Source organism: Bidens hawaiensis, unplaced genomic scaffold (genome assembly GCF_021521415.1).
Source record: "Bidens hawaiensis isolate Kalapana, Puna unplaced genomic scaffold, B.hawaiensis_p1.1 tig00036332_1, whole genome shotgun sequence".
Lineage (NCBI taxonomy): Eukaryota > Viridiplantae > Streptophyta > Magnoliopsida > Asterales > Asteraceae > Bidens > Bidens hawaiensis.
The window spans coordinates 31,387-46,847 of NW_027496333.1; the positions used below are offsets into that span (position 1 = coordinate 31,387).

The following is a 15,461-nucleotide window of genomic DNA, read 5'->3' on the forward strand; positions in this document are numbered from 1 at the left end:
CTAGCTTGGACTACGAGTACGCTATCATATAAGCCTATAACCAAACCAACACTTAACAGTAACAATATATGTGACCTGAGAGGCAACAAGGTAACATCTACTCATATACTTATAGATCAAAAAGGAACCTTGTTTTATATTATCTCATAAGTAATTCAATTAGCAACTTGTATAAGAACAAACACGTTAGGCCTTTGTATTTCCCAATAGTAAACTCGAGTAAGATTAAATACGAAGACGTTGAGACATTGTATTTCTCAACTAGTAAAATCATATAAAAATATATACGAAAACGTTGAGGCCTTATATTTCTCAACTAATAAACATGTAAAACAATAACACGAAAGCATTGAGGCTTTGTATTTCTCAACTAATAAACTCGTATAAGAATAAATACAAAAACGTTGAGGCCTTGTATTTCTCAACTAGCTAACACGAAAACATTGAGGCTTTGTATTTCTCAACTAGTAAACACGAAAACGTTGAAGCTTTGTATTTCTCAACCATTAAACACGAAAACCTGTAAAATCGCGGGTGGTAATGGGCCTACGGTGTTGCTTGATAATGGGGGTATGTCATGTAGTGGGGAACACTAGCTAGTTAGTTGAACTAATATACCTTAATCATATCTAATGGCTAATTTTGTAGACTCTGATGCTTAAATTTAGATGGATAAACAATACCCACGATTGTCTTAACTATTCAAATAAAAAGTGCAACAAAGTTTTGATATGCTAATTATAAAGTTTAAGTTAAGTTGGGGTGGCTTGGTCTAGTAAGAACTAAAATAAAGCGGGTCTTGACTGTGGGTTCCACTAGATTATATAAAATTAATGAAATTGTTGGATCTTACTTGTTCCGGTAAAGACCAATGCATGAGTTTAAGTGGACAACAATATCGATGATCGCAGTTTTTGCGTCTTTCAAAGCTTTAAGATAATTTATATGTTTTTAAAACCGTACTTTCCGATTTTGATCCCATTGCATTAAACTTTTTCAGGGACGAAAAAAGAGTAAGTGTGGGGATTTTTGATATAATGATAAATATATATATTTCCCTTGTATATTCTGTATAATATTTTATTAGTTTTTGTTTGTTTTTATTTAGAATTTATATGCTACTAACATATTTGTGTAATATACGTTCCGGGAGTTGAACGTGGTTGAAAAGGGCGAAAAAAGAGTTAAAATGAGCTAAACGAAGAACCGGAATAATCAGGATCGAACCGGAAGGACCACGAAAGATATCTGGTCGGACCTGCCAATGGCCGGCCTCCCATAAGCATGCCACACTGCGCAACCAGGGAGGGCATGCCTTTTCGTGCGACACCTAGAGGGTGGATTTCCAAAAAGTTCCCGAATTTGATCAGGTTTGAGGCCCAATGCACTATATAAACACCCTTAACCTTAAACCTGAACATACCCTCCGACCACCAGCCAAATTTGGAGTTTCTTGGAGCGTAGGATTTCATATTTTGGCGGTCTTGAAAGCATGGAACCAACCGGTGAAGTGCTACTTGATCAACAACGAAGACTACGGGTTTTATCGCCTTTAATCTTTTGTTTCTATTGTTTTTCACCATGATTTCTTTTATGTTTATTTTGTTTGATTTTTCGATGCTAGGCTAAACATTATAAACTGCCTAGGCTATCGATGAACCTTTGTTAAATGTTTGATTTTGATTGGGATTTTATCTTTCGTTATGGTATTATGAATTAATAAAGAGTTTGGTTTTATATAATTGATGCATATTGTGCTTAGCATTGTTTGGTGAGTTTTATTGTTTCACAGTTTCCTTGGTGATTGTCTGTCATATAATAGGATTCTGTTATGTCATCTACTGTGTGTTTTTGACTAGTTTGTGGTTGATATGCATTAAAACCATATAAACAACAATAATTAATCAAGTAGACCTAAGTGTGCTGCTAATCTAAATAGCTGTAAGGTGATAGATTATTAATAGGTCTTTGTTGATTAAGTGTAGGTCCTCTAGATTGATCTCAAGACTTTACTCGGATCAATCCGTGTTGTTGGTTAGAGGAAATCACCAACGACACTCGGATCTCGGATTTTAGTTTTGTTATTCTAAAAGAGAGGAGATGAGAGAAGTAGGTGAGAGAAAGAAACTTTATTTCCCTTAGATTGTCTTGTATTGTGAAAGAGATGTTGTGGAGAAATGGGTTAATTGGCCTTTATATAGGGTCCCCATTTCTCCAAAATTTACATAATAAACTTACAAAATAAACGTACTGAGTACGTACTACACCGCCTAAAAGCAAACTAAAACGATATATACAATCCTAAAAATAATATATAATATTGGCTCTACATTAAGATTGCTATATTTAGTTCTTGGTAAGAAGTCCGTCTAGGTTTGATTTGTCAACTTTGTCTATCGAGTCAACTGAATTTATTAAACTACATTTGATTTTTCGCGCTGTAAGATAGGATTTCATATAAAGGTACTCGTTCATAATTAATTAGGTAACCGTAAGAAAGTCTAATCTTTAAAACTGGTGTGCTTAAAAACTCATTAGAAACCCATGGGTGTCTTTTTTTAGAAGGGTCAGGGGTTCTGTTCGGGTTTTCACTTAAATGTCTATTTTATGGTCCCAATCCGATAACAAGTATTTCTCGATTAACTGAAAACTGAAACTTTGGGATTCTAGCCCAGGTGGTTTATCTATCATCATCTGAATTAAGTCCAAGTTCTAAGTTGAGTCGTGTATAAATTCTATTAATTAGTTTAAAATTATTATTTTAGTAACCCCCCCCCCCAAAAAAAATAATAATAAATAAATAGTCGTATATGTAGTTAAGTCTAATTTAGCTAGTTTAAGTAATTAAAGTGTCTCGTGGGTTTGATATCTGGACTTACTTAGCTGTAGTATAGTCGACCGGTTTACTTCCCGGTTAGTAATTTTAGTTGAGTTAAGAGTCTATAATTATTACTTAGTGTCTAGATTAGCGTAATTTTAGTTAATAAATTTATAACTACTTTTAGCACATCATCGCCTTTAGGTTGGGGTGTGACAATACAATATGAAATTTAAATCTAATTTTTCTTCATTCATTCAAAGTTCAAACGGTTATTCTTACAATAATAAAATACAAAAACTAGATAATTTTCTAACTAACAAAAACCTAAAATATTCGTGATAATACGAGTAAAGAGTGAGTACTTGAAAGAAGAATTACCTATTTGTTCATCATTTTTTTTTGAAGAAAGAATGAATAGCATTTTATTTTTCCATTATTTACCTAATTAAAAAGATTCTATAGGATTGAGTTAAACCTAAATTTTACCAAACAATACCAATTATAAGTTTAATTGATCAATTTCCCTAAATCCCTAATATAACCCTAATTTTATAATCTTTGAATAATAATCAATATAGAGGCAATACAATGTTTAACAACGCAACAATGGTGAATAATAAACTAAAATTAACAATCACCTTGTTGACTAGTGATTGCCATATGGGGTTACTTGGTGGTGTGACGTGTGGTGTTTCCAAGGCTGGAGGCGTTGTCCTGTGTGGTGGCTGGTGGTGTCTAAGCTGATGCCCGACAGCAGCGGGTGACAGACGGCGGTGTGTGCTTGGTGGTGGCAGGTGACCTTCAGTGAGACATTCTCACTACCTTTAAGTTCTAAATTGAATGAATTCTAGATTGTTTTCAAACCCCAACCCATTGGTAAAAACTTTTTTTTGTTTAAACAAGTTTATTATTGTTGTTACAAATAGCCCCCTTCAAGTTTGAGTTATATAAAAACAAAGCTTTTAGTATTTGACCGGTATTTGTTTATAAAATGCGAGGTTTTATAAAAAGAAAAATCAAACGCAAAATTCAATGGTGATCGTTAGCTTGTTGAAAAAAAATTCATTAGGGTTTCCGCACTCAATACCTATAAAAAATTTTCAGACAAAAATCATGAAATTTACTGTATTAACCGAAAAGGCAGTGGCAGGGGTCACTCTGGTCCCATGAACCTTCACCCCTGCGTCTAAGAGTAAGTTAATTTTATGTCCACATTATTTGATACCGAATGTAAACAAGTCAAGCCACTTGTGAGCCACTTAAGATAAACTCACTAAAAGATCGAATTAATCCAAGCTTAAATGAGTTCAGGACTTTCTAGGCTTGACTAAAATAAACTAGGATAACACCTCAAAGATAAGTGGTATGTCTGGTTGGGAGCTTTTAAGAGATTCTAGCTTCAAGCTTTTAAAAAAATGCTCATATTCAATAAAAAAAACTTTGTTTGGTTGAAGGAGCTTGAAGAGAAAAAACTACATACTAGTATTTGAGAAAAAGCTACAAGTTTTTATATTTGAATTTACAAGTTTGGTACTTGAACCTTGATCAACTTTTGTTAATTTATATAATAGTTACACATTTAATCATTATTCAAAACTAACTACCCCACGACTTTTAAGAGACCATAACTTTTTTATACGTTAATATTTAAAAAAAAAATTATATCATAAAAACGAGCATTTTATTTTCTTTAATTTGAGTATGATATTGCTATACTTCTTTAACTTTAAAAAATTAACATACTACGTGATTACTAGTTAGGATTGGCAACAAGTCTAGTCAGGCAAGCTCGGGTCATGTGCAAGACCAAATTAGGGTCGGAACGAGTCGATACAAAAATGGTTAATTTAGTTCGGTTCGTGTCGGTACGGTTTTGAGTCAAAATAGGTCATGTCAGAACATGTTTTAGATTAGAACGATGCGGGTCGGAAAGGGATTCAGATCAAAACAGGTTGGTTTAAAAAATTATCTACTTGAAATTACTGTATATTTCAGCTTTGCTTCTTGTTTTTCGCCACCGGTTACACACTTACTGCCATCGCACAAATTACATGTCTACATTCGGGTTATGTGTGTACAGTCATCAGGTAAATCATGTACCAACACCGATTATGAGGTTTATGTCAGGTTGTGTGTCCACTCCGCTGCACCGCGCAGGCACCCACCTAGTTTTATTAAAAGCTCCAGCTACTCTGTCAAACACTTAATTTATCTAAAAAACTATAGCTACAGCCACCAGCTTGCAGCTACCAGCTTTTAGCTAACAGTCACCGGCTAGTTTTGCCAAACATACCTAGAACATGTTTGGAATTAAGTTTGAAAACAGCTTATTAGCTTTTTCAAAAAACCATTTTAAAAAGCCATGATTTTAATCTTTTAAAAAACTGTTTTTTGATCCTTGCAAAAAACTAAAAAAAAAAAATTAATCACCAAACATCTTTCAACCTAACCTGTAGGCTTTATGAAAAAGCAGGTAAACATGCTCCCAATATATATACGTACATAAATAAAAGTAATATATTTGATTGGCGGTGGCGTCCGGCGGCTATATATATCATATACGACCCATATAATATCAGTCGACCAATTTGAGTTTCTTGTTCATTGCGATGTGAGTTATCTTTCATTGAAATTACGTCTGAGTTTTAATCGATTAGTTTTTTTTATTGGTTTTTTATTAGTGATTTCTACCCATTCTGATTTCGTTTGCCCTAGAAAGGTGATTATAACATCATAGTATTTGCTTTGCTTTGTGAATGTTAAAAGTGACAATGCCATCAAAATCAAATCATAGAAAAAGCAAGAATCCGAAACAGCCACGGGAAGAGAAGAAACCGAAAGAGAAGAAACCAACAAGGAACTGGTTGGAGCTTCCATCCGACTTAATGGCGAATATACTCCAAAGAGTTGGTGCGTTTGACAAACTCCTGAATGCGCAAAAAGTGTGCCCTGAGTGGCGTGATATCTGCAAGGACCCGGCCATGTGGAGGGTCATTTATATGGACACGTTTTCAGCTGGAAGAGTCATGTGCCTGAAGACGTGTAAGCATGTTGTGGATAGAAGCCAAGGCCAAATGGTTGATTTAACCATACATGGTCTTTGCCGTCGCGCGTTTCTTTATTATGCTCTTGATAGGTATTGTAATCATGGTCAAGAAATTATCTAGTAATATAATTGGTTGGTTTGTTATAACTTGCTTGTATATTTTAGTTTGGTTGATGTTATATTTATTTTCCATTGTTGCCCACCAGATGATTGTACTTGGCCACATCCTTCATGGGTCTTCTGAACGATAACGATAATTAACATTCATGACTAATTTGTTTCCGCTTCTCTTCCGTTAACAGATCAAGTCAGCTTAAACGTCTGGAAATCGCGTATAATATGTCTGCTGAAGTGGAAGGATTCTGGAGTGAAGTTTTCAAGAAATTATCATCATTGGAGGAACTCAGCCTTATCAGGACAAGCATTTCGCAAGAAGATATTGAAGCTGTGGGCCGCTATTGCCCCTTGCTAAAAACACTCAAACTGAACCGAACATCATCTATATTCTCACTTAACAATGAAGATAACGAGGTAGCTTTAGCGATTGGGAAAAACCTACCTGGATTACGTCACCTTAAACTTATTGGGAACTGCATGAAAAACATTGGGTTAGAGGCAATTTTGGATGGCTGTTGTCACCTTGAATCACTTGACTTGTGTAGGTGCATATACCTTGATATACCAGGGATCTTAGGGAAAATATATTCACAACAGATTAAATATCTCAAACTTCCTCATCATTCTCTTGAAGGGCGTATGCATTGCATAAGGTAATCAGTGTTCTGTTGATGATTTCTCCAATTTATGAAAAAAGTAGGTAAATTTTAAAGATGTTTGTTTTGGAGTTTATTGATTTTCTTAGAATTTTGCGATTGCTTTAATGCTTGTACAATTCTTTAAACAGTGTTTTATTCCTCGGTCTCTAGCTTGTCATTACCAACTTCTTTTGACTAAATTTAAGGTCGTTTATCGTAAGAATTGAGCAGTACACAAGCAGCACATCAGTTTAAGGTAAGAAACTGCAGCATCGGTTTGGATGGGCAGCAACATCGCTTTCTTTGATGCTGCTATCATTAATTGTAAATATCGCAGCTAGAATTATGTTCATGTGTTTGTTTTTCCTTTTAATATCACAACTAATATTTTCCAAATACAGGGCATGCGAGCCGTCATCAGGTCTTTGAATCACTTCCTTGTAGATTAAAAAAGAACCTTAAGCGGGTTAGAATAGCAACAAGATGGAACTCTTTTTCCACAGAAACTATAAAGAAGAAATCAAGAAATGAACGACCAACGATTATTAATACAATAAAAAGTTTCATACATTGATATATTTAGAATCGAAACAATGATAACTGATTCAAATTTCATCCTTCAACTAATGATTTTCGATGAAAAGTTGCAAGTATAACTGTCTAGGCATGAATTTATAAATAGAAAGTGCTGTAAAATGACACCTGAAAAGAGGCAATGAAACTTCTGCTTCACTTTTGAAGCCATGGTGAATTTGTACTGCTTTTTATTATTATAATTTTGAATGAGAACTAAAAAATGTCAAGGTGCCAATATGGGATCTCCAGATTCCGTAATAGGTTGGGAAACCTTGAACTAAGAACTAAAATAAAAAAAGTATCAAAACGGCAATTCCAAATTCAAGAATAACGCTGCATCAAAAAAAGAAGCAAATTTGGAAATAAATAATCCCACCTTTTGTGTATTAGCCGATAATAATCTCACCTTTAAAATCACTACCAAATACCAATGGTCCCACCTTTCAACTATTTTGTCACAATGGTCATTCGTTAAAAAATACTTAACGTCGTTAAGTTTTTTCCTAGTTTCAACTCGATGTTTTAGGGCTTTTGATCGGAAGAAGGATGCGAGTCGACCGATGTAAAACTTATCTTGAAATGTTGATCCAAACAACGAAACAATGTTTTAGTTCATGTGCTTGAATTTCCAATTAACAAAAATCAAGCCATTTGAATCACCGTTTCGAGATAAGTTTTACATCAGTCGACTCATATCGTTTTTCCGATTAAAAGCCCTAAAACATCGGTTTGAAACTAGGAAAAAAACATAACGACTTTAAGTATTTTTTAACGGAGGACCAGTGAGACAAAAATAGTTAAAAGGTGGGACTGTTGCTAGTGATTTTTAAATGTGAGATTATTATCGGCCAATACATAAAAGCTATGATTATTTATTTCCAATTTGCCAAAAAAGAAATACTTTTCTTATAAGAATCGGCAGATACGTGCCCACGAGTGGTTGTTGATAATATTGTATGAGTACTCGTTATTTATCAAATTATATGAGTTTTATAAATATATTAAAGAGAACTACAGAGCCCACGTCTGTTTTAAGGGTCACGTCTTTTAATGCTTGGATTTCTAACAACCCGACGTTAGAATTTTCAGGTTGGGTGAGGTAATGTCAATTAAATAATAAAATGTTATACCATAATAATACGTCATCATTACTCATTAGATATACACCAAAGAAAAGTAAGATGCCATTAGAGAGAGAGAGAGAGAGATTGATCAATGGTAGTTTCTTTACATTCAATAATGATCAAATCAAGAACAACTAAAATCACAAAGTTTTAAGTTTCACAACTAAGTTTAAAACAACTCCAGTTTCACTCAAGAATCAAGTTCCATATCTCATTTTAGCATTACTAGAGTAATGAAGTGTAGCCGAGGAGCAGGCTGCGAGAGTTGAGTCTGGTCTTCTGGTCTCGCACGTCTCGTCGTTGGCACTTCTACCTTGAACTAAGAAATTTTCACTTTATGTTTGTTTTGCAATAAAGATTAATAAAAGCAAAGATCAATCGCTTTAGATGGTTTGTTTGTTTTTGAGAAATCTGTTTTAACACATAGTCAGCTATGTGTTTCATTCTAGAGTTGCAACCAAAAATAAAGTGAAATTACTAATTTAATATAAAAGATAAAGTTACAAATTAAATTACAAATATTGTATACAAAAAAAATATTTAGAGATTTACAAAAATTCAACTTTTTATTTCCATATTGTGTATTGTGTAATTTATTCAACCATATACTATATTTTTTTTATATGTTGAGCAGGTTTTTATATTTCATATTGTGTTATTATTTATAAATAAATTTATTTGTTTTAACCCGTGTTTTACACGGTTACTTAACCTAGTATAAAATATTTTAATCTTTTGTTTTGTATTGTTTTAGTCATGGTGGAGACCAGAGAGCGTGACTAAATTCATACCACCCATACTCAGTAACTTATAACGTGTTTGCATAATTTAGTCTTGATATCAAATGATAATTCAACTTCTGAGTCATTAGTAATTTGATTAGTTTATCCTTCTCTTCCATTAGTCATCAAGTTAGCTTAGACATCTAGAAATTATAGCGTATTTTAGAGAAATTTGTGGGTTCTAGAGTACTGAAGCTTTGAAGAACACATCGCCATTGGAGGAACTCAGCTTTGTCGAAAAATACATTTTGCCAATTAAGCCAGAAAATACAAACACATGATCAAGTTTAGGGAAGTATGAGAGTCTATTGTATTAAGGTTTTGAGTTACTTTGCTTAATATAATAAAACATGAGTTTACTCTTAAACTATGTGTTTGTTCCAAAAGAGTAAACTTAAAAGTCCAAGACAAATATACCACAACCCGTTTTATTACATACCAAAACGAAAACTAGAAATGCAATACTATCTTAAAGAGAAACACTCAATCTGGCCAGCGCATCACAAAATAACTTCTGGTTATCCGATGTATACTCCAAACAACTTGAGTTTGCGACCATCTTTCTTATCTCGAGGCTGATCTTGGCTTGATGAACCAGGGATGTTGACATTGGAAAGAGTCAAAGTTTCAGTTCCTTGCCCTGCAATCCTCCCCAAGTGGCATGGATTCATGAAGAATGATTGTATTGTAACAAAATATTTTCAAACTAAAATAAAGGGAATTCTAACCGTTAGTTCTTAAAAGTGGCAACTCGTGAGTCACGGGCTGCAAAGGCATAGATCCCTCTTGACCAATAGAAACTGATGACTGCTGATGTGGCGCAGCCACGCCAAGACATTGGATTTGCCAAGGGCAAACCCTCTCAGGAAGAGCATCTCCACATGTTCTGAGATCCCAGCGAACCTGCATAATTGGGGGAAAAAAAGGCACAGTTAGCTTCTTTATTTTATCCTTTAGCTTAATAGAGCTCAACTTGAGCTCGGCTCAAGCTCAACTTATTTTTTATCTATTAATTACTTTATTCATATACGTGTATAACAATTTCTAAACATACTTAAAATTATAATTTATATATAATAAAATATATTATAATATCATAATTATGTATATTTATATAAAAAACCTAGCTAAATTTATATAAAATATGACTGTTTAGGCTCACGAGTGATGCCAAGCCGAGGAGCTGGCTCGGGCTCGTTTATTAAACAAGCTAATTCTTAGGCTCGAGTTCGTTTGAGCTTGGGTCAGTTCGATCTGTTATCGAACCGATCTCGAGTAGCTCGATCGGCTCGTTTGCACCCCTATAAAGTGATGCCTTAAAATATGGATAGAATAATAACTCACCCTTAGACACTGCCATTCTGATTGAGGCCATTTTACAGGATCAATATCTTCTTTGCTAATTATGGTCCCTAAGAATCTGGTGAAGAGAGTCGCATTAGTTTGAAGAAAAGTAGTACAATTCATAAAAAAAATAACATATTTGTAGGTAAATAAAAGGTGCCTACCTTTTCACAATATGTTGAGGCTCATCATCAAACTGCATTTCAAAACGCATGTCAGGCGTATAATTAACTTTCAGTGACTCCATGACCTCGTCATATGCTACTATAAACGGTGAAATCCTCGTCCTGCAATGTATCCATAAATTCGATAACATATAATCAAAAGAAACTTTAACCTGTTAACTTATGAATTTGTAAATTTTTGTATCACTTATCTCAAACGTGTCAAATTAAAAGCTAGCTAAAAGAAAAAAGGTCAATCAGGTTAAAAGTATCCCAAACATGTCGATTTGGTAAATCACATTATTAAAGCAGTAAACTTACTTCTGAAAACACAATTAACATACTACCGGTTGGCAATTTAAGATCCCCTCAAAATTTAGAAATATCACATATACGAAAATTGTGCTGTAAAATCGATGTACATTAGGCATTAAAACTTGCTTTGTGTAGATACGAAATTCGCACATGTTGAGGGGATATATTATGAAACTTCCATTTTATGACTTATAATCCTTTAAAGAACGGGGAGAGTAAATGTTTTTGCCCCAAAGTAAAAAATGACAGTAAATGTGATAGAGAAACTTACCAAGGGTAGTAAGATACAGTAAACTCATTTCTTTTCTTGATGGATAAGTTGACATTGTGTAGGATGCCAAGCTGCATACTGGCGCATGTTAATTCAGTAGGTGTGTCATCCCATCTAGCCGCTCGACAAACACCAATGTATATTTCTCTTTTCCATCTGTCACGAGAATAAAAATGTGTGGTCATCATTTAGTATTGCCATTAAAAAGTGAGCCCTTAATATGCACCTTTTAAAACCAAGCTTTAGGTAAACGGGAACTGGACAGAAAATTTTATTTAAAGATATACGGAGAATGATCCGTGAAGTTATTGTAGGGAGTAGAGAGAACCTTAAGAAAATGCAAACGTCTCCTTCACAAAGCTTCTTTTCGCGGACAAATTTACCCCAACCATTTATCAGTGTATGTCTATTTTGACTACCTGTATTTGTACATACAAAAACACTTTGATGATTTAGCACTCTGTCATTTACTTTTGTTTATTATTATTGTTTATGTAACATATTCATATTAACATGTTTTCAGTTAATAAGTTTTCCAGATGGCCGTTTAGTCAGACAGTTCATTCATTGCAAAGACCAAACGATTACTTATTCACAACTTAATGAGGAAAATTAAAAACAAAGAGGTCTTAAGATAGACGGGTTAGCTAATAAGTCATAACACAGCATTTTCGATGAGTTGTGTTGACCTGCTAACACTTTTTTATTCTTCAAAAATTTTAGAAACAGGGAACTTATAACTATAATTGGAAAAAGAAAACAAAGAACAATTTTATCTAACCCGTTTACGATAAAACACAACTCAAATAGACTGATTCATACATAACCCGAAATTAATGGCCAAAAAAGAGAGTGTATTGTGGGTTTGATGATAAATTCAATATATCTCAACTTCAAAATTGAAAATGCTTTTTGTACGCAAAGACAACATTTTGGTGACTACATTAAACTTTGTTCCAGAAATGCAAATCAACAAACTTTTGAGTTAAAACTTTCAAAAAGATCCGAATATATAACAATATTCAAATTTTGAGGTATTTTGGTTTCAACTCAAGAATCGAACTGTACTCATTGAGGACACACGAAGTATTCTACAAAGTAATAGAATTGTGGAGTAAAAAAATGGCAAGTATATCTTGTAAAGCTTTATTGGGTTTATGAAATATTCAGGATTTAATTTGCATCAACTATATGAAAGGGGTAATATTACGGCGATATGTGTGTTGGAACTGCCATATTGACCCATGTAGATCTTTAGCAATAATTTTTTGTGAAGCTGAATCCTGACTCATGTCCTGCACCAAAGCAAGTACAAACTATTAGTGTGATTGAAAGTACTGGGGCTGAACATTAATGAAAGCACAATCCATTTATCCATGCTTAATCACCAAATATAACTATATACTACTTTCTAGAGAGAATACATTGGAAGGTTAGAATTGTATGTTATTTATCCTCCAAAAGGAAGACCGGTCTTTAGAGATGGATTCAAAAACAAAAAAACATTATTGCACAAGAAAATAAAAAACTGAACATAACTTTTCCAGGGTGACTTAGTGCTGTAAACAAAAACCGAGCCGCTCAGAAACATAGTTTCACTTATCGAGTTCGACTAGGCTCGTGAACCTAAACCAGCCTCTTATTAAAATAATTTTATTTAATACATTAAATATATATTTAAACAGTAATTATTTTTATATACTAAATTATAATTAAACAATATAAATTATGTTATAATATTTATAAAACTGTAATTATAGGTATATCTAGAAATAATTCCCCGAACCCTACCAATAGCTATGTTATGAGTGGGATTTTATTGTGTACATTTTTTTATAGGAATATTGGTTTTAAATAATCCCAACTATGGCCTATTGGTAAATATCAGTCCCAACTTTACACTTGCCTGCTGACCGTCCAAACTATTGATGTATTTGTTTTAAACGGGCCGCGACTAACGGATGTTAACTCCGTTAGTGATTTGATGACGTGGACCTTCTTCTCCGGCCGGAAACCTGCAACTTGCCTCCATTCTCTCTAATATCGTCACACCGTCTCCCTCCTTCTTCAAAAGACATCGGAAATTAGAAAATGAAGTAGATTTCATCTTCTTTCATGGCCAATCCCTATATACCAAACCCGATTTTATTTTCAAAAATTTGAAATCAATGTTACACGATTTACAAAATAAGCATAGGGCTTTTGTTAAGAGGATAAAAACGAGTCGAATGATGTGTCAATTACCTCAAATGGTGCACGATTGGTGAGGGTGGACTTCGCCGGAGACAACAACGGCGGCACGTTGGTTAGGTTTCGAATGAGGGGAAAGATAGAGAGAGATGGTGTAACAATATTAGGGAGAATGGAGGCGAGTTGCAGGTTTCCGGCTGGAGAAGAAGGTCCACGTCAGCAAATCACTAACGGGGTTAACATCCGTTAGTCGCGGCCCGTTAAAAACAAATACATCAATAGTTGGGACAGTCAATAGGCAAGTGTAAAGTTGAGACTGATATTTACCAATAGGCCATAGTTGGGATTATTTAAAACCAATATTCCTTTTTTATATCTAGAAATAGTTATAAATGCATATGTAATATAAAATAAATAATAAATGATGAACGAGACAAGCCAGAGTCAAGCTTGAAACAAGCCCGAGTCTAGTTTGAAATGTATATAAGTGTGATATAAAATAAATAATAGAGCTTGAAACTTGCCAAGCTTGAGCTCCTTTAAGGTAAATGAGCTTAGGCGACCTAAGGCTCGGCTTATTTTTACCCCTAGTGCAGTTCTCTATTGACAACTAAACTACTAAAGGTTACGAAATGGTTTTGGATTAAAGAAATGATAATGCTAATCATCAGCATCAAAGAGTTATGAATTATGTAATAAAAATCATGATTTTGGGGATTTGTGACATTGAAAATAATAATATGCATATTATATACCAGAGGTGGGAATGTATTCTCAGCATCTTTCCGAGGTAGGCCACATCCCCCGTCTTTGCTTACATCTGTAGCTCTCAAAATCTTGCTGAAAGAACTTGCAGGAACCTTTTGAGGAACAGTCCTAATGCCTGATACCTCACGTTCATAAAACTAAATATTCCAAGTTTTAAAATTAATCACACTATAAGAATTATATTGTTCTAGCAAACGTAAAGAAAAGAATAAATCATTGGCAGCATAAATGTGATTACGTGTGGACGCAAAGTAATCTTAGCATACACCTCCTCAGACTTGAGTTCCACCTGCAGTTTACAGCTGAATATAAGTACAAAAGCATAAATATATTGGTAATTTACAAGTTGAAAATTCAACATGAATATACCTTTAACTGAACATCAACCACCTTACACAGTATCTTAGAAGGTAACCAATTGTTGGGTATTCTATCTATGCCTTCTTGCTTCATGATTTCTTCCACCTAAAAAATTTACGATAATCACTCACATAATTGTTTACATTTTCACCAATATAAAACACACGCAAAACTGAGAAATTTTCTGTTAAACCAGCCTGAAAACAAGGTAAATTCACAATGTTGCATAATAACAGCTACATATTAATTAATAAAATACAACAGTAATTATTACAATTTTTACCACTAATCAAAAAATCAGATGAAGCTAGTTCATAGTCCAATTTAGCATCAAAGTTGAAATAAATGTGATCTTACTATAATATTACAATTAATAGCTTGAACCTAACCCTTATGTGTGTACATTCCCAAAAAAATATACTAAGATTACCACTGAAGAAAAAAAAAGGAGAGATTAAACAGAAACCTGCTTAAGATGGCCTTGCGGGAAATAAAATACCAGATCACCTATGCAAGGAATTTTTACTGAAGAACCAGCACATTCATGCCATAACTGAGCACGAAGATCAGCTTGATAATCACCTGAAATTAAAGGTAAATTAACTGCATCAGAAAAATGACAATAACTTATAAACTGAATTATTGACAGTGGTTATGAACGAAAAACCAGAAAACAAGAAATTTCATTGTTTTCTCGGATCTGCATACATTGCATCTTAGTTACAATCAGTGTTGTGGTAATCGCTAATCGATTAAGCGGGGATTAACTGGGATTAATCGACGATTAATCAATGCCTAGTCAGGATTTTTACAACCATGGTTACAATTAAAAAAACAAGAATTTAACTTAAAACGTGGATATGGAACCCCCTTTGATTCAAGAAATTCAATATTGACAATGCTATTTGGTATGAACTAAGTCTTTCAAAAATATCCTTTTTGGCT

The 15,461-nt window shown here is 33.8% G+C and overlaps 1 protein-coding gene and 1 pseudogene across 1 annotated transcript; one reads left to right on the plus strand and one right to left on the minus strand.

Moving 5' to 3' along the window:
- The first annotated feature begins 5,592 nt into the window (after positions 1-5,592).
- LOC143588355 (putative F-box/LRR-repeat protein 9 pseudogene) lies at positions 5,593-6,641 on the plus strand (annotated as a pseudogene).
- Positions 6,642-9,622: 2,981 nt separating this feature from the next.
- LOC143588356 (auxin response factor 4-like) lies at positions 9,623-15,137 on the minus strand. Its single transcript, XM_077069379.1, has 11 exons — positions 14,983-15,137; positions 14,526-14,621; positions 14,395-14,445; positions 14,144-14,293; positions 12,409-12,493; positions 11,527-11,617; positions 11,199-11,354; positions 10,613-10,735; positions 10,449-10,524; positions 9,833-10,007; positions 9,623-9,744 (listed from the first exon to the last, which is right to left on the minus strand). Exons 2-11 carry the CDS (start codon positions 14,607-14,609, stop codon positions 9,623-9,625), a joined length of 1,113 nt encoding a protein of 370 aa, XP_076925494.1. The 5' UTR covers positions 14,610-14,621; positions 14,983-15,137.
- Positions 15,138-15,461: the final 324 nt, after the last annotated feature.